We start from the raw sequence: 26,715 nt of genomic DNA on the forward strand, positions 1-26,715 counted from the left end.
AGGAGACTGGCGTCGCGGGCGTATTACTACTCTATGAAAGATCTCTACACTGTCCGGTACAGAGAATATAGAAAACAGCGAACTCTACTTATTCGAGTCTCGAAAAGGGCGGCGGCTGAGGTGGACGCTGACCGTTGCGGGAGACCATATACGCTTATAGTTAAAAGAGTACTGAAGTGTAGAACGCTCACTACCAGAAATGCAAGAGAGGTCAGACATGTTATAGAAGGCCTCTTCCCCCATCGGGATGTCTTCCCGCTTCTTGATCGGGGCGACGTGACCTCTCCATTGTTCACTAGAGACAAGATTGATATCGCCGCGTGGCGAATACGCGCTGATAAGGCACCCGGTTCGGATCTCCTTCCGAGTCTGGTGGTTAGAGAGGCGGCCCGAGCTGGGCTGGAGGCACTATTAGAGGTTTATAACGCCTGCCTTAAGTAGGGTAGTTTCCCGGAGCTGTGGAAAAGACAGAAGCTTGTACTGATACCTAAGCCTGGGAGAGACCCTGACCTCCCTTCGTCTTTCAGACTGCTGGTCACGATAGACATTTTGGCAAAGCTTTTTGAACGAATGATCTGGCCGAGACTGGTCAGACCCATGGAAGATAAGGGCGGACTTTCCACGAACCAATATGGTTTTGGCTAGAAATACTCATAATGTAATTCCAAAAGTTTAAGTTTTAAACCAATTTAAAGTTGTTTTATCAGCCGATTGAGTTACTTCATACACTTTGTGAAAATTATTTTGACCAAAGAGTGGAATTTTGTGAGGAATTTATTATTTATTTTGTACAGATGTTCAATGACTACTTGTGTTTGTCAATCTGATGAAAATTCTCATATATGTATTAAGAAAAACTTAGCAATGCTAGACTTCTTGTTCGGTATGGGACCTTATTTCTTCCATATAAATGGTACAGGTGATTCGCATCTTATGATACATGAAATGTTAAAGAACCCTGTGTTTGATAACCACCTTCCTTTTGCTTCAAGTAGCAAAATCTTGAAAACTAGCACTTAATGTATGAGCTTTTCACATTAATGAATGTACCTCGATTAAAGTGTTTCTGAAAGGATAGAACACTGAAGAACAATTAAATAGATAAATCCATAAATATTTTATTCTGATCAGAACATAAAAATACATAAATTATACTCTTAAAATTAAATAATAGGATAAAATTTGAATGTGTTTAAAGTCCTTGCTAATTATTTAATACGAACAATGAATGCTAAGGTAAATACATTAAATATAAAAAATTACAACAAAGTAATTCAGAAGTTGCTATTTAAAACTATTTTCAGCACATATTGAACAGGATGCAGATAATTTGTGTTTTGGAGAATTTTTCAAATAGTATAGAAAAGAAAGATAACGTTTAGAATAAAAATTGTGCTCCAATTATGTGAAATATCCCAAATCATAGGCAGAAATGTTATTTTATCAACAAGGAGTACCTCCTCACTACAATAATATTATGTATGTGTTTCTGGATAAAGATTTTCAAAGTACTGGGTAGGATGGGTGGGAGGAATGACCATAATGATCATTGAACCTTAAGACTTTTAATTCTAGAATTATAAGCAATGTTTAGTGTCTGTGTTAAGCAATAATGAATATTTGAAAACAAGAATTGCAGAAAATGTTGAATGAGGAGCTACTATACATGATGCATTTTATCATGTGTGGTAGATTACTGTCTTAGCTGGCCTCTGTGGCACAAGTGGTAGCATCTCGGCCTTTCATCCCGAGGTCCCAGGTTCAAATCCTGGTCAGGCATGGCATTTTCACACATGCTACAAATCATTCATCTCATTCTCTGAAGCAATACCTAACGGTAGTCCCAAAGATTAAAAAAAAAGAAAAATTACTGTCTAGATGTATGCCGACAACCAACATAAGTCGCAACAAATTACAATAAACATATAAAAAAAACTTGAGAAAAGTAGCAGTTTCATATAGTATTTATTGAAGTGATTAGTATGAGTTGTGCTCAAAGTATATCTGACTTTGGCTCGTAAAAACAATAATACTTTACCACTTTAACTTTTCACTAATAACTTCTGATATTTTTTCAAATTTTTTTTTATTTTTATTATTATTATTGAATTATTATTTACTGTAAAACCTTTTTTACAATCCCAGGTTAATAATTATTAAAACAATACATTTAAATTACAAAACAAGTTAAAAAAAAAAATTAAAAAAAAGAGATGGTCTGATTTAAACCGATGTGCCCTTCCCTTGTAAGATTCAAATATTTTGTTAATAAGAATTTTATTTGGCTATAACTCTGGAATCACTGAAAATAAGTAGGACTTATGATATATAATTGAAAAGCTCTTAATAAGGGCTTATTACTGCAGTTAAGAAAAAGTCCAAAATTCAATTTTTTTTTTGGGTTACGGGCTTTTTTGGACACTTTTGTTTCAGTCTAATGTAATCAAAAGTGGAGGTGCACAACTAGATGTTACAACATTCCTAAATATAAAATTTCAACATACTACAGCTAATCATTTTTGAGTATGTGAGATACATTCATACGTACATATATACATATGTATGTACATACAGATGTCAAGCTGAAAATGCTAAAGTCAAAATAACTAAAATACTAGTAAAATGCTAGTCAAAATGATTCAAAGATGATCAAAATGGATATTTCTGTTGAAATCTGAAAACCGTAATTTTTTGCAATCACTATACTTTTACTTTGTACAAGGAAGTAAAAAGAAACCAAACCATATGTGCAACCTGTTCATAAAGTATATAAATGTATAAAATAACTTTTAATATCTGCTTCTGATTGTGAATTATTTTATAGTAATTTTTTATAATCAATATATTTATTTACCTTAACATTATTTCATGTCTGTATTTAAATAATTAATAGACTTAAAACACATTTATTTTTTATCCGATAATTTAATTAATATTTATTTGATCTATATAATGGATTTTTGTGTACTGATCAGAACTACAATTTATTTGTTCAAGAATATATGTGGCAGAGATTTAATAATTTAGTAATATTCAAAATTAACAATATTCACTTGATCAAATTTGTTGTGCCAAATATTTCACTGAACCTTTTTCCCTGAGCTTTCCGCATCTAAACTGAATGGGAAATTGTTGCATTAACATAAATTCACCAAAGTCCACTTCACTAATAAAAATTTTTTTAAGTTGATCTTCACTGCAGTTGTGGTGTAATGACTACTACATCTTGTTCAGAATTTTAGGAGTTTAAAGCTAGAACCTATCTTGATGGATTTAGTATTTTTCATGTTTATGGTAATAAAAACAAGTAATTTCATTGATTTTCTTTTTTTCAAAAAAATGTTTTATTAAAGTGTAAAAATGAAATAAAATTTTATTACAATAAAATTATGCTTATAGAATAAATAAATAAATAAATACAATGTATAAATTATTATTTAATTATTAAATTTATATACCATAATACGATTATCTTAGATTAAATATCTAATAATTATCTTAGAATAAATCTAATAATGTGTTAAACAAAGATGGTACACCTATATATAATACGAAAGGTAAAGTCGATAGATGGGTGGAATATATTGAAGAGTTATACGGAGGAAATGAATTAGAAAATGGTTTTATAGAGGAAGAAGAGGAAGTTGAGGAGGATGAAATGGGAGAAACAATACTGAGATCTGAATTTAAGAGAGCATTAAAAGATTTAAATGGCAGAAAGGCTCCTGGAATAGACGGAATACCTGTAGAATTACTGCGCAGTGCAGGGGAGGAGGCGATTGATAGATTATACAAACTGGTGTGTAATATTTATGAAAAAGGGGAATTTCCGTCAGACTTCAAAAAAAGTGTTATAGTAATGATACCAAAGAAATCAGGGGCAGATAAATGTGAAGAATACAGAACAATTAGTTTAACTAGTCATGCATCAAAAATCTTAACTAGAATTCTATACAGAAGAATTGAGAGGAGAGTGGAGGAAGTGTTAGGAGAAGACCAATTTGGTTTCAGGAAAAGTATAGGGACAAGGGAAGCAATTTTAGGCCTCAGATTAATAGTAGAAGGAAGATTAAAGAAAAACAAACCAACATACTTGGCGTTTATAGACCTAGAAAAGGCATTTGATAACGTAGACTGGAATAAGATGTTCAGCATTTTAAAAAAATTAGGGTTCAAATACAGAGATAGAAGAACAATTGCTAACATGTACAGGAACCAAACAGCAACAGTAGCAATTGAAGAACATAAGAAAGAAGCCATAATAAGAAAGGGAGTCCGACAAGGATGTTCTCTATCTCCGTTACTTTTTAATCTTTACATGGAACTAGCAGTTAATGATGTTAAAGAACAATTTAGATTCGGAGTAACAGTACAAGGTGAAAAGATAAAGATGCTACGATTTGCTGATGATATAGTAATTCTAGCCGAGAATAAAAAGGATTTAGAAGAAACAATGAACGGCATAGATGAAGTCCTACGCAAGAACTATCGCATGAAAATAAACAAGAACAAAACAAAAGTAATGAAATGTAGTAGAAATAACAAAGATGGACCGCTGAATGTGAAAATAGGAGGAGAAAAGATTATGGAGGTAGAAGAATTTTGTTATTTGGGAAGTAGAATTACTAAAGATGGACGAAGCAGGAGCGATATAAAATGCCGAATAGCACAAGCTAAACGAGCCTTCAGTAAGAAATATAAGTTGTTTACATCAAAAATTAATTTAAATGTCAGGAAAAGATTTTTGAAAGTGTATGTTTGGAGTGTCGCTTTATATGGAAGTGAAACTTGGACAATCGGAGTATCTGAGAAGAAAAGGTTAGAAGCTTTTGAAATGTGGTGCTATAGGAGAATGTTAAAAATCAGATGGGTGGATAAAGTGACAAATGAGGAGGTATTGCGGCAAATAGATGAAGAAAGAAGCATTTGGAAAAATATAGTTAAAAAGAGACAGACTTATAGGCCACATACTAAGGCATCCTGGAATAGTCGCTTTAATTTTGGAAGGACAGGTAGAAGGGAAAAATTGTGTAGGCAGGCCACGTTTGGAATATGTAAAACAAATTGTTAGGGATGTAGGATGTAGAGGGTATACTGAAATGAAACGACTAGCACTAGATAGGGAATCTTGGAGAGCTGCATCAAACCAGTCAAATGACTGAAGACAAAAAAAAAAAAGATTAAATATCACATTAAATCCTTTCTTAGATTTTAATGTGGTTGTCATTATTACATCAATTTTATCTACGGTACTATGTTCAGGCCCTGGTTGTATATTATATCGTCGCAAAAGTGTAGATAAAACAGTCTTCATTTGTAACATACCATATTTTTGTCCTATACAATTTCTTAAACCTGCTGAAAATGGCATATATGAATATGGATGTCTTGTTCGACAATTTTCTGGAAGAAAATTATCCGGGTTAAATTTACCAGGATCTTTCCAGTGATCTGGATCACGATGTGTTTCATATATAAATATACCTATATCAGTACCTGAAACAACAAGAATGAAACATTACTTGGATTGTTTTTATTAATATGAACACAGTGGTTTTTACCAAATTGTAATACCTTTTTTTTACACCTTTGTACATCTTTAACTAAGAGCTTTCAAAGCTGAAAATTTGAATACTTAACAAAAATATTAATTAGTTATGAATCAAATTAAAATGTAAATAAATAAAAGAAAAAAATATTTTGTCTAGAAATAGAAAATGTGCTCTATAACTAAATTTTAATGTAGCTGTTGAAGTTTCAAGGCCAGAAGAGATATGTAGATTTGATGCATATTTCACCTGCTAATGAATTATAAAATGTGAAACTTACAAAAATCTTAATAATTGAAACCTTTAAGAGCTATATATTTATTTTATGAACAATTGGAAAAAAAACATTTCCCCAAAAGAATTGATATCCTTTTGATTTTCAACATAGAGAAAGTGGAAAAACAGATTGCAAAAGAAATAATGAAGTAAATGAATATTTCATACGTTTTAATTTTGAATATGGATGAAAGTTCATCCATATACTCCAGCGAGTTCATCCTATTATTTTTATGTTCCTAAATATATATATCCTAAATACAATTATTTGAAGAGAAAAGTTCAAATGCAAAATTCCAACAGTAATAGAAAGGTAGGAATTAATAAAAGTATTTATTGATTTAAATATCCATACATAGGCATGGATCATGTCAGAAGTTTAATAACGTTTTACTGGATAAATCGATTTTGTTAAAATTTGGTTCAGAGATTCGTGTATATGGGGTAATTTTCTGGTATAATTTTGGAAGCAGAAGAAGAATTATAGCAAAAAAATAGTTCAATTTGATTTTTATAAGTAGGAGTAAATTTTAAAGGTTCATAGAATTACTTGTATATTATTTTCACTTTATTGGGATCATAGCTCTGGAGATATGCTGCAAGAAGGAAAGTACAGTAATCAGTCAATAAATGTGGATTAGGTTTTTTCTGCTTCTCTTGACATTTCATGACCCAAAAAATTAAAGGGGAATAAATACTTTTTTAGGGTCAATTGTATCAAAATTTTGCAAACATAACCCCACTTTATATTAAGCTCAGTAGTGCGTGCTTATCTTACTGTTCTTTAAAAAAATTTGCCCCAAAATTCCTCCTTCCCCAAAAAATAAAAAAAGCTATCTTTTTATTTACATTTTTTTAACAACTTCCTAGACATAGTAGTAGTAGTGCAAGTGACCCAAAAAAATACTTTGAGGACAATATTTGAGGCAGGGGAGTCTATAAAATTTTTAAAATATTGATTTCCTGAAATTTAAAATGTTTCTTGATTTGTTTAAACTTTTCATGTTATTAAAACTTTAATTAATAAACTTTTAGTAATAATATTACAATAAAATTTCATTGTAATTCACCCCTACCCGTAAAAAAGAGATCTTAGGTAACGTAATATTATACAATTAGAAGTTATACTGTTGTGTCAAAGTTATAATTGTAACTATGTTTTGATTTATATAATTTGCTGCACAGGGGAATGAAAAGCCTAATTTTTTTGTCAATTATCATTTTACTTGATATCTTCAGACTGGATTAATTTATATTTATGAAATTTTGAATGATGATTTCTGAATGTCATTGATGTTATTCAGTTGTGGTAGCAATTGCTCAAGGTAGTGGGGAGATAAAGTAACCATCTGTCTCGTATCAAAGAATTTTACTCGAAGAGTAGAATTATTTTTTTATTTATAATTTTGTACTGCCTTACTTATCTTATTTACTAATTAATTAATTTACTTACTAGCTTACTTATCTTAATGTTCCATTTAACCATCCTTCTATGAAGTAGTCTATCAAAAGCAAAGACATCAGTAGCCAAAGTTGTGTAATTTTCCTGGCTTTAACAGGAAAATCTCTTTCATGGCTTTTACAAATAAATAACAAGATGCGTAAAATTTTATGGTATTATTTATTGCAAATTAAAATTATTTTTTCTAATATGTTTCAATCTTTTATTAACTTCAGCTCAAGAGAGCCAGTATTTTTTTAAAGCGCAACTTTATAATAGTAAACATTAATATTTTATATGATAAGTGTAAAACTGGCAGAATGAATGTATATAATCTATACAAAGTAGGATGAGATACTCAGCATATTTAAACATTGCATTTTTGTAAACTCCAAACGAAACATCCATTATGAACTGAGCAAAAAAATTATTATGATAGTATGGAGAAGTGAGTTAAAGAGACTTTTTTAATAAAATCAATAATACTAAGTCATAATTAATTAAATTTTTTAAATTACTTTATTTGATCATTCATTCATAATGTACCCTACTGAATACTTGTTAATGGTCATTCTCGTGCAATTCAATGTATTTTTAAAACTTAGTTTTCTTGTTGATTGATGTTTACTGTGTATAAATTTATTTCAGTCACATATTTTATTTATAATAGAAAGAAAGATTCATGAAAATCTTAACATTTTTATTCATAAAAGGTTGTATTGCCTATAATCCCTATTAAAGAATATACTGTTAGATTTCATTATCAAATTCCTCATTCTATAGAAAAATACCATAGAAAGTATAATTCCTCCTTAAAATATTATAGAAAGTAAAAATACTGCTTGTTCTAATGCAGTTAATTATATCAAATTTAACCCTATGGTAATTACAGTAAACTGTTATACAGTATGCTTTTGCATTAATGGTTTGATGTAATGATAATTATGAGACAGCTAGCAAGTAACGTTGGGTGTTTCATTTACATTTCATTCTTAAATGGAAATATTATGTAAATGCTACTTATATGATCGAAATATGAATCAATAAGTTGGAGGCAACAGGATTTTTACTAATAGAAAAGTCATCAGGAGGATGGTTTTTAAATTATAGAATTTTTATTTTATTTTTTTATTTTTATTTATATATTTTTTGTTCAAATATGAGTCAGGTTTGATTTGTAAGAAGTATTTGTCTGTAAGTACTTAATGTAAAATATTCTCACTCAAAGAAACTTACATGTTCCTAAGCTAACATGCTTACTTGCTATACACCTGTAAATTACATAAGTTGAGTTACAACTTGTGCAATTATTTTAATAACAATAATTAATCAATTATAAGTTAGTTCAGTTATTATTTGAATATGTATATTTAGTTTATAAAAAGTCAGTGCCAGTCCATTTCATTTTTTTAATTCTTAAATAAAACTTAGATTTTATTGTTATTATTATTATTTTAATTTAAATATTCTATGATAAAAAAAAGTAAAATTTACCTTTAGGAACTACAAAATCGCCCACTTTTACGTCCTCTTCTAATTGTCTACCAATAGCTGGTAATGCTGGAAATAATCTCATAGACTCTTTTATAACCCGTTCTAAATATTCTAATTTATTAAGATCATATAGGCCTGGTTCTGTGTACTTATTATTACCAAATATATAATCTAGCTCTTCATGAACCTGTTCAAAAAAGAACAATGAAAAATTAAAAAGTTTTTAATAATTTAGTCATTAATCCTAACTAAATATTTTACTAGATATAGAAGAATTTTATTTAATGGGCAAAGGCTAATACTAATTACGTATTAGCCTTTGCCCATAAAGAATCATATTGCATAAGATTCTTAAAGAAAAAATTGATTAGAAAAATACTAAATGATTTATTAAGATGTGCGCTGATTGATTAGAAGGCTCTTCAAGAAAGTATATTTTCAAAGAAAAGGTAGAATGATAGAATAGTTGCTAGGACATTATAACATGAAACTATAGATGCATGACAGGGGAGGTAAAACAATAAACTTGTTAGTAAGTTTATCTGTCACATAACTCCATTAATTATTTTAGAGATAACTTAAAAAGTAGATGGTCATAGAGGATTTTTTAACACATTTGTTCCCATGAAAAATCACTGGTTAGGAAAAATAAGAATTATTTATAATATTTCATGTAAGCTGAGAGGGTACATACTGTGTTATTTTTTATTTGACCACTAGAAGAGGATTTGCAGAGAAAATAATGCTTGTATCAGCGTGCGAGAGAATCTTCAGAAATATAGGTAATATTTAGTATTAGGAAAACAAGAAAGAATTTTACATCTTTTTGTACATCAAATGATGAAATGTAGTCAGGAGGTATATAATAAACTGATGCTTTTTTGTAGAATTCTCCAGGCTTATAGATAGTTAGGGTAGTTAATTAGAAACAGGTTCTGGTGTTAACTTTAATGATTGGGAAGTAATGGATTTTTTTTTATTTTTGTTGTTGGAGATATACGAGGTTTATAAATAAACTAATGAGTATGGTTCAGAAAAAATTTTTATTTACAGTCCAATTATACATCGACTCTAACACCTTTGAAATAGTTCCCTTGGGAAGCCACGCCATGCTTCAAATGGTTTCCCCATTCTTCACAGCAGTGTTGGAACTCAGAAACTGGAATATCATTCAGATGTTCAGTTACATTTTTTTAATGTTTTCTACTGTTCGAAAATGGTGTCCTTTGGTGTTTTTTTTTAAGTCGCAGGGACTCAAGTCAGGTGAATAAGGTGGTTGAGGAACTACAGTAATGTTTTTCTTTGCCAAAAAATTATTAATTGTGAGTGCAGTGTGACAAGGTTCATTGTCGGGATGCAGCATCCAGTTTGGTGGCTGTTCTCATGCAGGCAACTTTTTTCCGCAGTCTTTCAAGAATTTCTCAGTAAACATATTGATTTACAGTCTGTCCTGTAGGCAAAAACTCCTTATGGACAATGCCATTACTGTCAAAGAAGCAAATTAGCATGGTTTTGATTTTTGATTTGTTCAGTTTTGCTTTTTTAGTATGTGGGGAGTTTGAAGTGTGCCACTCCTTGCTGTGGCATTTTGTTTCTGGGTCGTACTCAAATATACAAGATTCATCTTCAGTAACAACATTAGTTTTAGAAAATCAGGATTAGTTCAATTCATCCAAAAAGATCACGGCACACTCCCACATTGTTGTTTTTCTGTTCAACATTGAGGTTTTTTGGGACCAATTTTGCACAAACTTTTTTCATGTCCAATTCATTTGTAAAAATTTGATGGACAGTGGTATGGTTCAAATTCAATTGTTCTGCAATTATGCTGACAGTTAATCGCTGGTCTTACCATATCAAGTCAAGATTATCAAGCCATATCATATCAAGATTTGTTCAACATTGTCATCACTTTTTGACATTAATGGTCTTCCAGAGCGTGGATCGTTCGCAACTGATTCCTGGCCATTTGAACACACGTTTTAAACCACGTTGAAAATTCGGCTCATGACAGAGCATCATCTCCATACGCCATTTTCAGTAGCGTTCTCACAGAGTTTAACACAAAACTTGATTGCACAATATTGTATATAATTAATATCACTCATTTTTGTAATGCACAACAAAAAGTTTTTCACAAAAAGTTTGTTTACTCTTATGTGGTAACAATAGACTAAAAATATTAATACTGAATATAAATCAGCTGTTCATATAATTGTATGTTTACTTTGGCTGCCAAAAAAACTAGTCTCATTACTTTATTTACAGAATTTATAAGTTGGTAATCTTATTAATATTTTCATTGATCCATTTCTGTTCTTCTTGGCTTAAAGGAATGTTCTTAATGGCTTAAGGGAATGTTTGGTAAGGCTATGGATTATTTCTATTTTATTTTATTTTTAGTCTACATGTAATGTATGAACAACATAAATATTGCTTGGAAAAAATATTACCTGCAGTATATATGATGGATAAACCTGGTTTTTTTGTACCATTGATTATATTATAATTGTATTATCATTAATCAATTAATTTGTTATTGATAAATAAATCTACGTAGTGCTTTCTGCAACTTATTTTTGTTACATTAATTAAAATTAAAAAAAAAATCATATCTATGAAGTTGTTAAAATTCAACACTAATGATGCCTTTATTTTTTTCTGGAGGTTACACCATAATCAAAAGCATAATTTCAAAATAAACATAAAAAAATTAAAATGTAAAAGAAAATAGTGTTTCTTTTTATTTAGATGATTTAAAATTGAGCATATTGATCCACAGAAATTATTATTTTTATCGCTATAAATGACAAAAGCAGTCTTAATTAAAATACAATTTCTTAACTGTTTATATTTAAATTATTAAAATAATACATACCAATTCTTGTACATCTGGATGCATGGCGATTAATAAAAGTGCATAACTCAATTCAGTAGCTGTAGTTTCTTGGCCACCAATTATAATAGTCATTGTTTCATCTCGCAATTCATTATCAGTCATTCCATTACCTAACATCAAATCTAAGAATGCCAATTTACCACCATCTTCTGTAAACGATAAAGAAAGTTTTACTTAATTACAATCTTTAAAATATCTTTTAATGAAAGGCTTACAATTTATTGTTAAGAAGAATCCTGAATAAATTATCCTGAACATAAGCAGTACCTTGGTCGATTGTCTTCTTTGTCTACTTCTTTCCTGATGAAAGATAGTATATATTGTTAAGACCTCAAACATAATAAGATGTAAATTTTGTTTCTACATAATTGTAGATCTCTATTGAGATTATCTATTGGATAAGTTTTTCACAGTTGTTCCAGTGTTTTTCAGTTGTCAGTTTTTGTCTAGTACAAAGAAAGAAAATTCAGTCATAAAAAAAGAGAAAAAAACCATCTCTCATATAAGATTTTGAAAATTTTATTTACTTGAAGTTTTCTTTGTAAAATCTTATTTTTTGATAAAATGCCTCCTATACAAGAAATATATAAAAAACTTATGCAAGAGAACTAGAAATCTGTTTAAACTTCCTGTAGTTCTTATGGAAAACAGAAATAAACAACAAAATTGCATACAGGCTAATAATACTTTAATTTTTAAAAAAAATTAATTACACTGGTCAACATAAAATTTGGAACCGAACAGGGAGTTCTATATAATAATTTGTATGCTGAATCTGAATATCTATTTTGAAACAAACCATCACGTAACATTCTTAAGTTACAAAACACCTTAAATTTATTTATTCCATTATTCTTGGAACGAACAATACAAATAAGTTAGAATCTCTGTATGTTTGCTCACATCTGATTTATATTGCAATGCATGCTGTAGAACCGTATTTGATACATAACAGTTGAATGCTGTCATTTCATGCCAAGCCAGACATGTATAGAAAAGTCAGAGAGTCAGATAATGAGCAATTCAACATGATGAAATTTTCTTCATGTTGTAGCTCTTGGTATGACTAGCTGTATTCTTTAATTGTGGTAGTGGTTTTATCATACATATATATATTACAAAGATTGTTTCTAACAATCAACAAAATTGTTTATAAGTAATGCTATAGATGTAGTGAAAGATTATTATGACAGAACAAATTTTATTATTATTTTATTGAACATCAAGATTTGTTAAGTTGTGTGTATGTGTGTTGGTGTTTTATTGCACTCCATGGGAAACAATTTTATGAAGAATTTTGAGTAATTAATTATTAACAAATTAAAACTTAATTATTTTTATAATTAAGTATTTTTGTAGTATTTCAGTTTACTTTCTTTCATTAAAACATTTTGAATTTTACAATAAATAAAAATCGGTTTTGTAAAAATTCTCCAAATATTTTTTGTTACTTTGCGGAGAATTCGCCACCAAAAGTTAATAAAAACCACTATCAAATCTGCTGAAAACTGTTTACAGACATTATTTTGACTGTCCCTTGGGAGATCGAGATAAATCCTGGGGTCCACATATAGCATGTATCAAGTGCTACATTAAACTAACACAGTGGTTAAAAGGAAAAAAGAGCATTTGCGTTTTGGCATACCTATGATTTGGTGACAGCTTACTAACAATTATGATGACTGCTATTTTTGCTTAACAAATAATAAAAGCAGTATTGCATACCCAAATGTTCGTTCAGCTATAAGATCAGTACTTCATGGTGTTGATTTACTGATTCCGATTGCTCCAACTTCTTGGAAAGAAATTTCTGATTTCCCAGAAGGCTCAACCAATGAATCCTCTACTTCAATAGATATTAATTAAATTCCAGAAGAATCAAATACCTAACCTCACCTCATCACACAAGCAGAACTGAGCGACCTAATTCGTGACTTGTATTTGTTGAAACAACATACAAAATTCCTAGTTCATGACCTAAAGAATGGAATTTATTAAACAACAAAACTAAAATTTCAGTATATAGAAATCGAAACAAAAATTTACTGAAATACTTTAGAAGAGATAGTTTAATTTGTTCCTGCCATGATGTTAGGGAGATGTCTGAATTGGACATTGAATATGTTGTTCATGATTGGCGTTTGTGCATAGATTCATCACAAAGAAGCTTACGGGCACTATTATTGCATAGCTTGAATAAGTTTTCTTCTATACCGGTAGCACATGCTGCAGGAACGAAAGAAACATAGAGAAGTATGTCAAAAATTTTAAAAGCTACTAAGTATGATGAACATGGCAAATCATTGCTGATCTGAAAGTGATAGGGCTTCTTCTTGGTCTCCAGAGCGGCTTTACAAAATATATGTGTGTGGAATAGTTGGGCTACAGATAAACATTATGCAGTTAAAGACTGGCCAAAAATAAATTAGTTTATCCCAGGAATGGAAAATATTGTCAATATTCCCCTTGTCAAAACAGATTGTATTATTTTACCACCTCTACACATAAAAGTAGGCCTGATGAATTTTGTATAAACATTAGATAAAGATGGAGATGACTTTAAACATTTAACTGAGGTTTTTTCACAATTAAGTGAAGCCAGATCAAAAGAGGAAATATTCATCGGGCCACAAATAAGAAAATTAATTCGTGAAAATATATTTCACAACAAACTGAATCCTCAAGAAGTGGCAGCAAAGAAATCATTCAAAAATGTTGTTACTGATTTTCTTGAAAACAAAAAATCATGATCAGCTTATAAATGAACTCTTAGTGAACTACAAAAATTTAGGCTGCAGAATGTCATTGAAATTCATTTTTTACATTCTCATTTGGATTTTTTCCTTTAAACTTGTGTGACATCAGTGACGAACAAGGAGAAAGGTTCCATCAAGATATATTGCAGATGGAACGTTATCATGGCAGATGGGATGAATCTATAATGAGTGACTGCTGCTGAATGATAAAAAGAGAAGACTTCACTGAAGACAAAAGGAAAATAAGAAAAAAGGAATTAAGATAAACATAAATGCCTGCAAAATAAAAGTAGGAATTTTAATTGTAATTATTATTATTTTTGTATTCTATTATTTAAGAAGTTTCTCAATAATTTAAAGGGTTATAACTAAAAATCTGAGGGTGATGAAAAAAATTGATTTCATTTTAAGATTCAGCATAAAAAATACATTCTAATTCATCTACTTTTATCTCAGTTCCAACTTATTTATTTCTTTTTCTGATGACCTGTGTTGTCTGTGTATATGTAGGTACTTGAAATTTTCTCAGTAAATCATTGTCTTTTATCCCAGATTTCTCAAAAACTACTAAAAATATAGTTGTGGGACCTATGTTTTTCTTCTATTTTTTAGGTCAGATTTCCTAGGTCAAATCACTGAATTTATCCCTTAATTTGGGTCCCAAGAATACAGTCTGGCTTAATTTTACCAAAGGTGCAGAAATCAGGACGAAATCTTAGCCTCGTTAACAAAGGATTTCTAGACCCATGTTTATATAAATATTCTTCTTTGTTTTCACTAGTAGAAAATGTCCTTATAGTTTGTTACATTGTTCATAAATCACCTTTTTCTTTTTCTTTTTTCTGTTTAGCCTTCGAAATCACTGTATTACTTCAGACGATGAATGAGGATTATGTAAATGAATTGTAGTCTTGTACAGTCTTAGGCTGATGTGTGGTTAATTGAAACCCAACCACCAAAAAATACCAGTATCTACAATCTAGTATTCAAATCTATATAAAAGTAATTGCCTTTACTAGGATTTGAACCTAGAAAAGAACTCGCAACTTCGAAATCAGTTGATTGGCGATGATGAGTTCACCACTAGGACAACCCGGTGTAAAATAAATTATACACTATACAGTAAATGTTTGTACAAATAATATAATTGTTGAGCTTTTTAAATATTAAACATTTAGTTTTAATCAAAAGGTTTTTCTACATAGAACTCTACTTCGATTTTAGATCTGATGTAGCATTATTGTCAGTGTCTATATTTGGTTCTATTACAATAAAAATAGCACATTAATCACTCTTGTGTTGATTTTAAAATCATATTATCATCTTAGAATCCATGATATCAACACTTTATTTCTAATTTCACAGGTAAGAGCTTACAGTAGGTCTAGATTTACACTGTGTTGTTGATGTCATTTCTAAGAAATCTCATCAATTAATAATTTTGTGAAAATTTGCTAATAATGTTGCCATAGTATAAGTTTACAATTTATATATTGTCAAAATATTATCTAATCTTCATCCTGGAAAAATTGAAAATTATAAATAATTGAAACTGATTGTTCATACAATAAAATGTACTCCCATCATGCAATGTCAATTTTCCAGTAACATTTAAAAATTTAAAATTCCAGATCAGTTTTTAACAAAGGTTTTTCAATTTTACTTCTGACAATTTTAGACAATAAAATTATGAAGGAGAAACCATTACTTACCTAATTTTTTATAATACTCATCCTTGCTCATTTCCCATTCTTCATTTTTTTCTTTTATAACTTTTTCTGTGAACTGTAGAGTCGATTTAACTGCTTCATCATGAACTTTTTTTATATTACTTAGTGAAAATAATATTGGTATTTGTAACCATATTCGTACCATTCTTTTAAAAAGTTTTTAAAACCTATTTCTTTAACATTATTACTAAGAGTAGATGACACAAGGGAGATATTAAAAGTAGATTAGCAAAAGAAAGATCCTCCAAGAAAAATAGACGTTTTACTAGTATTAAATTTAGATTTAGAATTTCTTAAAAATATTTTTTAAGTGTATCCTTTATGGTAGTAGAACATGGATGATAATTAATTTAGAAATGAAAAGAATAGATAGGTGGTTTCTGAAGTATGGGTTACAAGCGTACAAGAAAAATTAAATTGGTTGATCAGGAATAATTTCTCTATAACCCAGTAGGCTATTGTCATTAATACACCACTTTCAGGATATCAAATATTTTTAAATTGAATAGTTTTTTATTACTTCTATGTATATTATTTATTAGATTTTACAATTACACTTAATGAAAAAACTTAATATTCTTTAAAAGAAGTAAAGTACTTCTTGATGCTTGTAATTTGTGAAACTGTCAAATAGCTGAAATGATATGTGAATACTCTAAATATCAGCAGAATAAATTTGTTTATATATTGGTAGCTCAATATTCTATATTGTTGTGTCATATTCATTCTTAAACCTAATTTCAGAGAAAATGAAGTGATTGTATTAACATATTTTAATTATAAAGAGAACCTATGTAATAACATATCCTGAACTCATTGTGAAAAAAATTAAATCTTGCTTAGCAAACTACATAGTTATAATTAAATTTATATAAAAATTAAACATTTTTATAAATGGGAATTAAAATTAAAATAAAATTTAAAATTATTATGTTCATAACAGTTGATTGTCAATAGTTAAAATAAGTCAACGTTAAAAGAAAACATCTTGTCAGTAAGATGTTTACAACTGTTATGTATTGATTACATTTATAAAAATTTATATGCACAACTATAAAATTCATAATTTATCAGTAATCCCTGATGATGGAGGAATAATCCGAAAGCACTTGGATAGTTGATACTCACAATTGTTGGTAAGTGGATTCTCTATTTTTATATAAATTGTATAATACTAACAGTGCCAGATGTTAAGATAATTGAACCTTATAATTAAATGTTTATAAAGATTATAGTTTTTATATTCATCCCCACTAGTGTGATTAAGATTAAATTTACACGCAGAACATGAGCCAATTTTATGAATGTCTCCAATTCGAGGCAATATAACAACAACTTCCCACTAAAAGTGTTGATCGCAACGAAATTTAGACCTAGTTCCCTTAATGAGCCCAGCTAAAGTTATAACTCATAAATGAGTGCAAAATTTACAGACTCCGGTCTGGTCTACCGGAGAGAGGAGAATGAACGCCTACTCCCACTCAGCCTACACATGATACAATGTAATCTAAACTAATTATATTCTTTTAATTGATTTTTTGTTAGTCTGACAGCGTACTGTGTTTTGGTCAAATACTGGTCTTGAGCCATGGTTTCATTCTGATATGAATGAAAATCTTTAAAAAAAAGAAAAATAATTATTACTTTAACTGCTTTTTTTTTTGTGAAAGTCAGTGTGTAAGTAGTTGATGTGTTAATTAAGTAATAATTTATACTTGTTTTATTTTCAGAACAAAATGGAAATATAATTGATTTGGCTATTGATTCTATGTCTCAAAAATTATTCTGGACTGTTGGTTATAGTATAAAATACATAAATTTGGAGAACTCCATGCCACCTCAGGCTGGTATTGTTTTATATAAGTCTGAATCAGATATGCCGTGCGGACTAGCTGTCGATATATGTCATAGGTAATTATGTTGGATAATATATACTCTCATTTATGCTGTTTAGATCTTTATATTGAAAACAAATTAAATTATCATTTTTATGTGTGTTGTAAAAAGTAGGTTGTAAAAGAAATAAAATGACATTTTTTCTTTTATCTTCAGTCACAAAAGTAGTTCTTTTTTACAAATTAAAAGTTAAAATCCTTGTTTATAATAATAATAAAAACCCCTTCATCATTTTAAGCATGTCAAACTACAGATGATAGCATAATTTTATAGATATTAATCTATTTGGAATGATTGTTTGAACTTTTATATGAGCCAAACAGGTGGATTTTACATTATTGTACCATTCATATATCAAAGTAGTAATCCAATATAATGCATAGTTCTTGTTTGATCAATTACTCATATAAAAAGGAAAGTTACAGTGTGAAAAACCTTTTTTATTATGTATATCACAGTTCAGACTGTAAATGAAATATACAGGTTAATTGAAAATTGGATGGCATAATTTGGGATTTAATTTGGAAATAAACAAAAGGTTTTTCATAAATATATATCCAGAAATCCTTTTTTTCAAGTTAATGGTAGTGAAACATATCGCCCTAATTTGCTGTTCAAAGAATAAGATTGAAGCCATACTTAAATTTTTAGGGTTGTTATAAAGGATAAATTTGAAAATGTTTGTATGATTGTTTGGATGTCAAATTTGATAAAAAAGTTACATCTGTATTTAGTAGTTTGTGAGAAACACTTTTTAAGTCTTGTACTTTTTTACAATTAATAAGAGTTTGATTTTTAATCTTCAAAACTCAGGTTTAAAAAAAAATTAATATTTTAAGTTAAGGTCTCTTGTTTTGACCTTAAAGGTTTATATATCAAAGTAATTAATTACTTTGATCAGCTTGATTTAGTGCATGTTATTCAGCAAGGCAAAAAAAAAGTAAAAAGGTAGTTTACTAAGGAAAGTAATAATGGATACCTGGAAGAAGTTGTTCAGAGCACATCTTTAATGTAAAACAAATTATACTATACCAAAAAATTAAAAAACCCAGAATTATTAGAATTTTTATTGATTTTAAGAAACTTCATCTGATTACTGATTTTAAGTAACTTCATCCACAGGGAATTTCTTTTGTAAAATCCTTGAAGATTTTAAAATAGCTTTCAAGAAAGTAAACATTATAAAAGTAATATTAACAAAGACAAAATCAAAAGTGATATTCTTACGGGAAATTTCAAAACCATTAGAGATTAAAACTGGAGTAAGGCAAGGAGATGGACTGTCTGTGATCCTCTTTAATTGTGCCCTTGAAAACCTTATAGGAGAAATGGAAGAAAGAACTTAAAAAGCTAATCAAAAAATGGACACTAAAACTAAATTCTTAAATACAAACATTCTGGCCTTCGCAGACGATATTGTAATTTTTGCAAAAGTTATAGGCGAGGCTAAAATCAAAATTCAAAAACTAAGCAAATGTGCAAGCAAAATTGGTCTTCATATTTCTTAAGAATAACTGGTCTTTCAGTGACAAAGAGAACAAAACTCAAACCCTTAAAATTTCTGACAACAAAGAAATAAGTAGAGTTCAAAAATTTAAATATTTGGGAGAAATCGCAACACCTAATTTAATTGAAAAAAATGAGATGAATAGAGTATAAAAAATGGAAACAGCCCGTCATCTCATGAAGAATATATACAATAGAAAATCCCTTTCCAAATTATAAATCTGTAGTCCTACGAGAAGCACTGTGTGGGGCAGAATATCTGCAATTGTTTTCAGAACAACAAAAGGCAAAAGTAGAAAAAAGAATTTAAAGAAAAATTTGGGGACCAAAATATGAAGATGGAATTTACAAATTGAAAAGTGAAAACGTTTTATGGACATTTATGCAGAATGAACAACCAAAGATTAACAAAATAAATATTTCATTTCTACATAAACAGAGCCACAAAGACCAAGTGGTTTAAAGAAATAGAAATGTTTAAAGTTTTTCAATTCATTTCTAAGGATCTGTGTAAAGGCAGAAATAAATTTAGAAAAGTGATTTGAGAATTGAAGTTTCCACAGAGAAAGAAGAAGAAGAAGGGTATAAATCCGAATAGATGGATGGAAAAAAGGTGACAGTAACAGAGCAAAAGAAGGAAAACTTTTTGGGAAAAGAAAAAGAAATCAAAACTATGTTAATGTGATCTGTAGTGGTTGAAACGAAAAGAGTAATGGGTACCATGATTACCTCTGTGAATTGGGTCAAAAATAAGGCTGAAACTGGGGATATATTTAATCAAATTCAACTTTTTTTTATCAACAGGTTTTTGAAATAAGTGGCAAAGTATGTTTAGAAATAATTTTGATTATCCTGCACTCCCAAAACTTGATCGACTTTAAATTTTGAATATTAAATAACTTCTATCATACTTTTTCTTTCCTGTTTTTGGTAGTGCCAAAGTGTTGCCTTTAGTGTTCAGATAATACTTCAGAGGATGATATGTATGAGTGTAAATGAAGTGTGGTCTAGTATAGTCTCAGTTTGACCTTTCCTGAGATGTGTGGTTAATTGAAACCCAACCACCAAAGAACACCGATGTATCCACGATTGAGTATTCAAATCCGTGTAAAAATAACTACTACCTTTACTAGGACTTGAATGCTGGAACTCATGACTTCCAAATCAGCTGATTTGGGAAGACGCTTTCACCGTTTGACCTACCCGGTGGGTTAAATTTTCTGTCACCATTATACAAGATGTAAAAAATTAAAAGTAGTGACAACTACCCCTCTCATATTTTTAATTTTTTCCAAAATTTAATACCATCAATTCCCCATTTATAGAATTTGTTACATTCAGAGGTAATAACCAAAGTACAAGCCAAAACACTTACAAGGGGTTTATGAAACATTGACGAATGCAAAAAACCTGATCAAAAATAGATTTTCAATGGACAAAAGAATTAAAGCAAATAAAATTTTAAACAATTTTTGTGTGAAATATGTTTTATTTTTTTAATTTAAAATTTTGTCTAAAGGTCGCTCATCATATATTAATTAATTAAAATTTGAAATTTAGAAGAACTTGTGAATTAGATTTATATATTTATTTTTTGTTTCAGACAAATTGTTTCTTACTGTGCTTCTCTGTTGATAATCGAAGTTCGTATGAAAATGTTACTACAAAATGGTATCCAGAACTAAAGCATCATTGTCCACATACCCCTATTATACTAGTAGGTGAGTATCATATTCAATCCACACTTATATCAAGTATAATGTGTTCCAAAAACTTGTCGACCTCTCGTTTCTTTAAATTACCTAACTGAATGTAAATTGCTATCACTCTTGATTATTTCATAAGCTTATTACTTATTTTAAAATCTCTCCATTGAAATCACATGTTAAAATAAAATTACCCCTTGATCACTTACAGTATTCCATAAAATTCTGGAGCACCAATAAATATTCTTCCCAAATCTTACTATTACTGAGGAGATCGGAAACCGGTAAATTATTTTTTATTTGTGTATTTTATTGACAGGATCTTTCTTCTTGACTTGAACAAAATCACAATGTGTTTTGACATTCAAATTAATTTTGTAGCCTGTTATAAACTCCTTGATATCTCGGATCCCTGACTCCTAGTTGCCAGTACAAAAACAATTTTACATTTGGGGAAATACTTTCAATTCATCTGTAATTCACTCTCTTAACAAAACATCACGCTCTTAGAAAATATCATTGTTTTCATAAAAATCTAGCAAATTAAAAGTATACTGAAGCAAATCCATACAACTATTAAAGACTATTAATAATAATTTTCCTCCTAAATAGTAGTCTGTTGACGGCAAAGTCTTCTGATACCCAGAGTTACATAACTTTACTGATTTAACCAGAAATTTATGTAATTCTTTGCAGTGTTTTTCTTTTTCAGTGTAATTTTAAATGATATGTAAATGAAAGATCTAGTATAAACATGATTGACCGTTATGAAAGTTTTTACGGAAAATAATATATAATTAAGAAAGTTGAAAATTCCTTTTATAGATGTTAGAATTAATTTAAAGTAATTTTAAATATTTTTTTTAATTTGAAAAATGATTCGAAAATTTTATTACAGTTGCTAATTTTATATGATTGTAAAAATAGTAGTTGCAATGCAGCAATTTTTAAATTAAAACTTTTTTGACATTTAAAAAAAATTAAAATGCTTTTGTTTTTATGTTTTTAATAATTTTAGATGGTTTACAATCAAATAATGGTTAGATTACAGAAATATTGAACTTTTCTATAGGCTTACTATGAGGTGGGATTCCTTCAGGCAGTGCTTAAAAAAATGGTGAATTTTTACTTTCCCTGCGATTATAGCTAGAATAGTTATATTAAAGAAGAAAGTATGGGGGTGGTGTGAGAAATAGGATATTGGCTTTTTTTTGAAAATCTTTGTGTTAGTTTCCAACTTGTTGATCTAGACCAAAAAAAAAAAAAAAACATGTATGCACGTATCTGTGTGTCGCTCTGCTTTGGTCTTTTATATCAGGTTACAAGACGGATTTACAACAAGATCGATTATCTTCAAATTTGGCTCAAATATTTCTTTGTATGGGACATTGATCATATTAAATCTTTTTCAAAATTCGTTCAGCGGGAAGGGGATATCGGAAAAACCAAGTTCAATTTTCTTCTGAAACTTTTTAGAAAAAAACTTTGGCAGATTTGTTCCCTACATTGCATTTATAAATCAAAGTTTTTCAAAAGAATCAACCCCCACCTCTTAAAATTGAAGTATATATTTTTAGGTGTTTCCTTTACCTTCATTCTGTTTTAATATTTAAAAGATTTTTCTTTTGATGTTTTATTTATTTAGTCTGATGACGTTTTTTGATCCCATCCGTATAGTACGATTTATCTAAGTCTTCAAAATCAATTGTGAACAAACATAGCATTAATTTTGTGGTCAGTTTTGCTTATGTACGTCTGTCATCTTAGTATTCTCATGCATGTTCAATCTTCTATCCTTCATCACCATTATGTATATTTTTTCAGTATCCTCTGTAGTTGTAATCTTGAAAAGCTGTGCAGAACATTCAGCATCCTTTATGTCCGTATGACCACTCTGAAGTAACCGAACGGCTTGTAAATTGTATACCAGTTGTTGGAGCTGACTCACCGTAACATTTATCAGGCTTGGTTTTAGTTCCCTGTGCAATTTTACCTTTTAAAAAGTAATTTTTTATCAGCATAAAATTCTTTTTCACCAATCACAATATTTGATGGACTCAGATCACTGGTAACAATAGAATTATGAATATATCTGACATATCTGTTGTAAACTCTCAACAGAGATGCAGTAAACTAAGACTGATCTCAGCAATAAACTACGCTACTTTGGGTTGATTGTAGAACTACTATTTCTTGAATTTTCATGTATTATCAAACATCCTTTTTTATTAGTCTCTATTAAATCTCAACTTATTAACAATTAAAAATTTTGCATTTTGTATGAATCTTTACTCATCATAAATTTGGCATTTCTACATCCCCCAATTAATATTTTATTTTACTTTTATTTATTATTGTCAGATGTTCTACTGATCATTTATTTTTTTATTTTTTCAGCTACCAAAACAGACTTACGTTGTGCATCAGACTCTCCAATGGTAACATACTCTGAAGGCAAAAAACTTCAACGTAAAATAAAAGCTGTGAAATATATGGAATGCTCTGCTTTAGAAAATAATGGTTTGACTGAAATATTTACAGAGTCTGTAAGGGCATCGATTAAAAAACATCCATCTAAAACAAGAAATTGCAACGTATTTTAATTTATAATTAATTGTGTTATTTTTTAAATAAATTTATTTTATTTTCTTATTTAAATAAAATTGATTTCTTGTAACCAAATTTGCCAACAATTATATTTTAGGTAGGAAAAAATTAAGCGTTGTATTTATTTATTAAATAACAAAAGTATTTACTACTCTTTAACAAGAGTAGTGAAATGTACAAAATAAATTCATTTTTTTCAGTTGGTATATAAAAAATTAAGAATTGATTTTAAAGTTAACTTAAAAAGTTTAAAGAACGTCTGTTAATTTATAAGTTAAAAGAATATTAAACTAAAATTTCTAATTAATTATTATCTTTAATATCTTCTTTTATTAATTAAAAAAAAAGTTTAAAAGTTGGTAGAACTGTTGAAATAATAGAAAAAAGTTTCCATAAAGTGTGATTTTAAAAATAATGTAACAATTAGTAAAAAATAAGTTGATAGATTTAAGCTTATATTCTTATTGTGGTTAAATTTTTTTTCTTATGTTTAATATAAAAATGTAAATATTAATTAATTTAAGATAAAGTATTTTAAGAATTCTCATAAATAAATGGACTGATTTTAAATTATCAATTAATGGATTAATTGTAAAATGGAATGCTCACATTTATACAGAAGTGCGAGAAATGTTGGTCAAACTTGAAGGGATTGATTGATTCAGGACTTTAAAATAAACAAAATGATTTATTTCGATAAATGTATGTCCTTTCTGTTCTTTGTTTGCCGATTTTTATTATTTAAATAAAAATCTATTAGTTACACATGTACCTGGTAGTTGGGGTTCAATTAACCACATTCTCAGGAATGGTTAGCCTGAGTCTGTACAAGACTACACCTCATACATCTCATATGTATCGTTGACTTTTGAATGTGTTCCTTATTTTTCACTAGTTACTTATTGCAATGTACATAATAGGAAAATATATATATATATATCTGTTAACATCTTCACAATAAATAAGTTTACCAATTTTTTTGAGAATCCCAAATTGGCAGCTATTAAATATTTTTTTCATTAATAGTTCTGTATATAATATGTTACTGAATTATTTTTATTAGACAAAATGTTAGTCTTATTATATATAGAATGACACTTCATTTGTTAAATTATTTGATAAACAGGTGAAATAGTTTAAATTGATAATTGTTAAACTAATAATAATCTCTATTATTATTTTGTGTAAACATGAACAAAATTACTTGTATAATTTTTCCAACAAATTTAAATAATTTCTGCTGTTTATTAACAAATTAAAAAAAAATAATGTATCATTTTGTTCAAAATAAAATGCTTAACAAATATAATCCAATAAAACTAATATTTACAGAGTTATTAATGATTAAACAATTTAAAAAGCTGGTATTTTGGTTTTTTGATGATAATTTTTTTTTATAGAGAATACTGTTAGGGTTAAAATACACAAAATTTAATTAAGATATCTGCATCTGTTCTTAAAATTAAAATATTTTATTTAATAAAACATAAAATGGCAGATTGAGAGGAAAATAAAGCGAAATAAAACATTTGTTGTAAATGTGAATTTTTTGTTTATTTTGAAGTCGTTAATCAGTTCCTTTAGTTTGGTCAACACTTCCCAGGACTCCTGCTTTTACGGCCTTATTTTTATACAATTTTTAACACCTTAATTTTTATTAATCTTTTTTGTATTCTAGATTATTTAATCTAATATTTAAAGAGGTGTTCCCAAAAGTCAAATATTCAAATTTATTTTGTATTTAACCTTAGAACCAACAATCTAGTAATTTTATTTCATTATTTTAATTTAAAAAAAAATTATTAGGATTAAATTTATTACATTTGCATTGTATGGTAATTCTTGTTATAAAAATTTTATTACTTTAATGAAAATGTATAAAATACATTTTATGCTTTTCTCTACTTTTTCTGCTTCAACACATTCTTTGAAAAAATATATACCAATGGAATTTTTTTTTGAGATGCATGATATTGCCACATAAGTTTGAAGCTTGTACATCGTATAAGATAAGGAAATGAAATTATATAGCGTATGAAAAATGGCGTACCTAACCAGGATTTGAACCTGGGAACTACTTTGTTTAATTACCTTGGTCGTTAATTTATAGAAAAAAATAACATTGTTGATACGTTGTGAGAGGATTATTAAGAAAAAAGTTAAAGTTTTTTTTCAGTAAAGTTCAGAAAACCTTTTCTAGTGTGGAAAAAATTTTGATTGAATGTTAATTAAGTATTGCCTTATTTTTATTTTATTGATAATTTTTTTACGAGGAAGTGCAGGCTTTTTGATTTTACTAGCTTAATATACTCTGTGTTGCTTGGGGGCCATAATTTCTTCATAGGCTCATGTATTCCTTTTTTTTTTTAAATTGTCACTAACTGTTCACAAGAAAATAAATTTCCTTTGCATTTCTTGTTCAATTTACATTTTAAAATTTACCCTGTTTATTACCCTACGTTAGTATGATTTAAATGAAAACACAAGGAGTTTGAATTAAGAACATGTATTTTAAACTTTCAAACTATATAGAATACAATAACTTATGTAACTGAACAAATATGTAATTTTTAATTTGATTTAATTAAAATTTTTTAAACTAATTAATCCTACAATGATCCTTGAAAAGGATTTCATTAAAAGCCATAAGTTATATATTTTAAACACACATAAATATACAATTACAAATACCTATTGTACTACTTAGAAATATGTACAATACACATTCAAATAAAGCTTTCATACTATAATACAACAGAGTTCAAGGCTGTAATGATTTAATACTAATCCAACGCTTACTGTAAACAATTTTTGCTCTTGTTTTAAAATACACTAATATTTAAACATATTCTAGA

General features: G+C 28.6%; 3 protein-coding genes across 3 annotated transcripts in view; 2 read left to right on the forward strand and 1 right to left on the reverse strand.

Annotated features, from left to right (window-relative positions):
• Positions 1-10,883, forward strand: part of LOC142333398 (platelet-derived growth factor receptor alpha-like) — a 59,014-nt gene extending 48,131 nt beyond the window's left edge. The window contains exon 5 of the mRNA XM_075380451.1: positions 9,755-10,883. The gene's annotated coding sequence lies outside the window, so the exon portion shown is untranslated. The remainder of the gene's footprint in view (positions 1-9,754) is intronic.
• On the reverse strand, positions 3,081-16,166 carry LOC142333329 (cytochrome P450 4C1-like). The gene is made up of 5 exons (XM_075380350.1): positions 16,128-16,166; positions 11,639-11,808; positions 8,761-8,947; positions 5,148-5,496; positions 3,081-3,117 (listed from the first exon to the last, which is right to left on the reverse strand). Exons 1-5 carry the CDS (start codon positions 16,156-16,158, stop codon positions 3,081-3,083), a joined length of 774 nt encoding a protein of 257 aa, XP_075236465.1. The 5' UTR covers positions 16,159-16,166.
• A 366-nt stretch (positions 16,167-16,532) lies between these two features.
• Positions 16,533-24,903, forward strand: LOC142333330 (ras-related C3 botulinum toxin substrate 3-like). Its single transcript, XM_075380351.1, has 5 exons — positions 16,533-16,536; positions 17,876-18,056; positions 18,693-18,804; positions 21,151-21,268; positions 23,651-24,903. Exons 1-5 carry the CDS (start codon positions 16,533-16,535, stop codon positions 23,854-23,856), a joined length of 621 nt encoding a protein of 206 aa, XP_075236466.1. The 3' UTR covers positions 23,857-24,903.
• Positions 24,904-26,715: the final 1,812 nt, after the last annotated feature.

Source organism: Lycorma delicatula, chromosome 12 (genome assembly GCF_047948215.1).
Source record: "Lycorma delicatula isolate Av1 chromosome 12, ASM4794821v1, whole genome shotgun sequence".
NCBI lineage: Eukaryota > Metazoa > Arthropoda > Insecta > Hemiptera > Fulgoridae > Lycorma > Lycorma delicatula.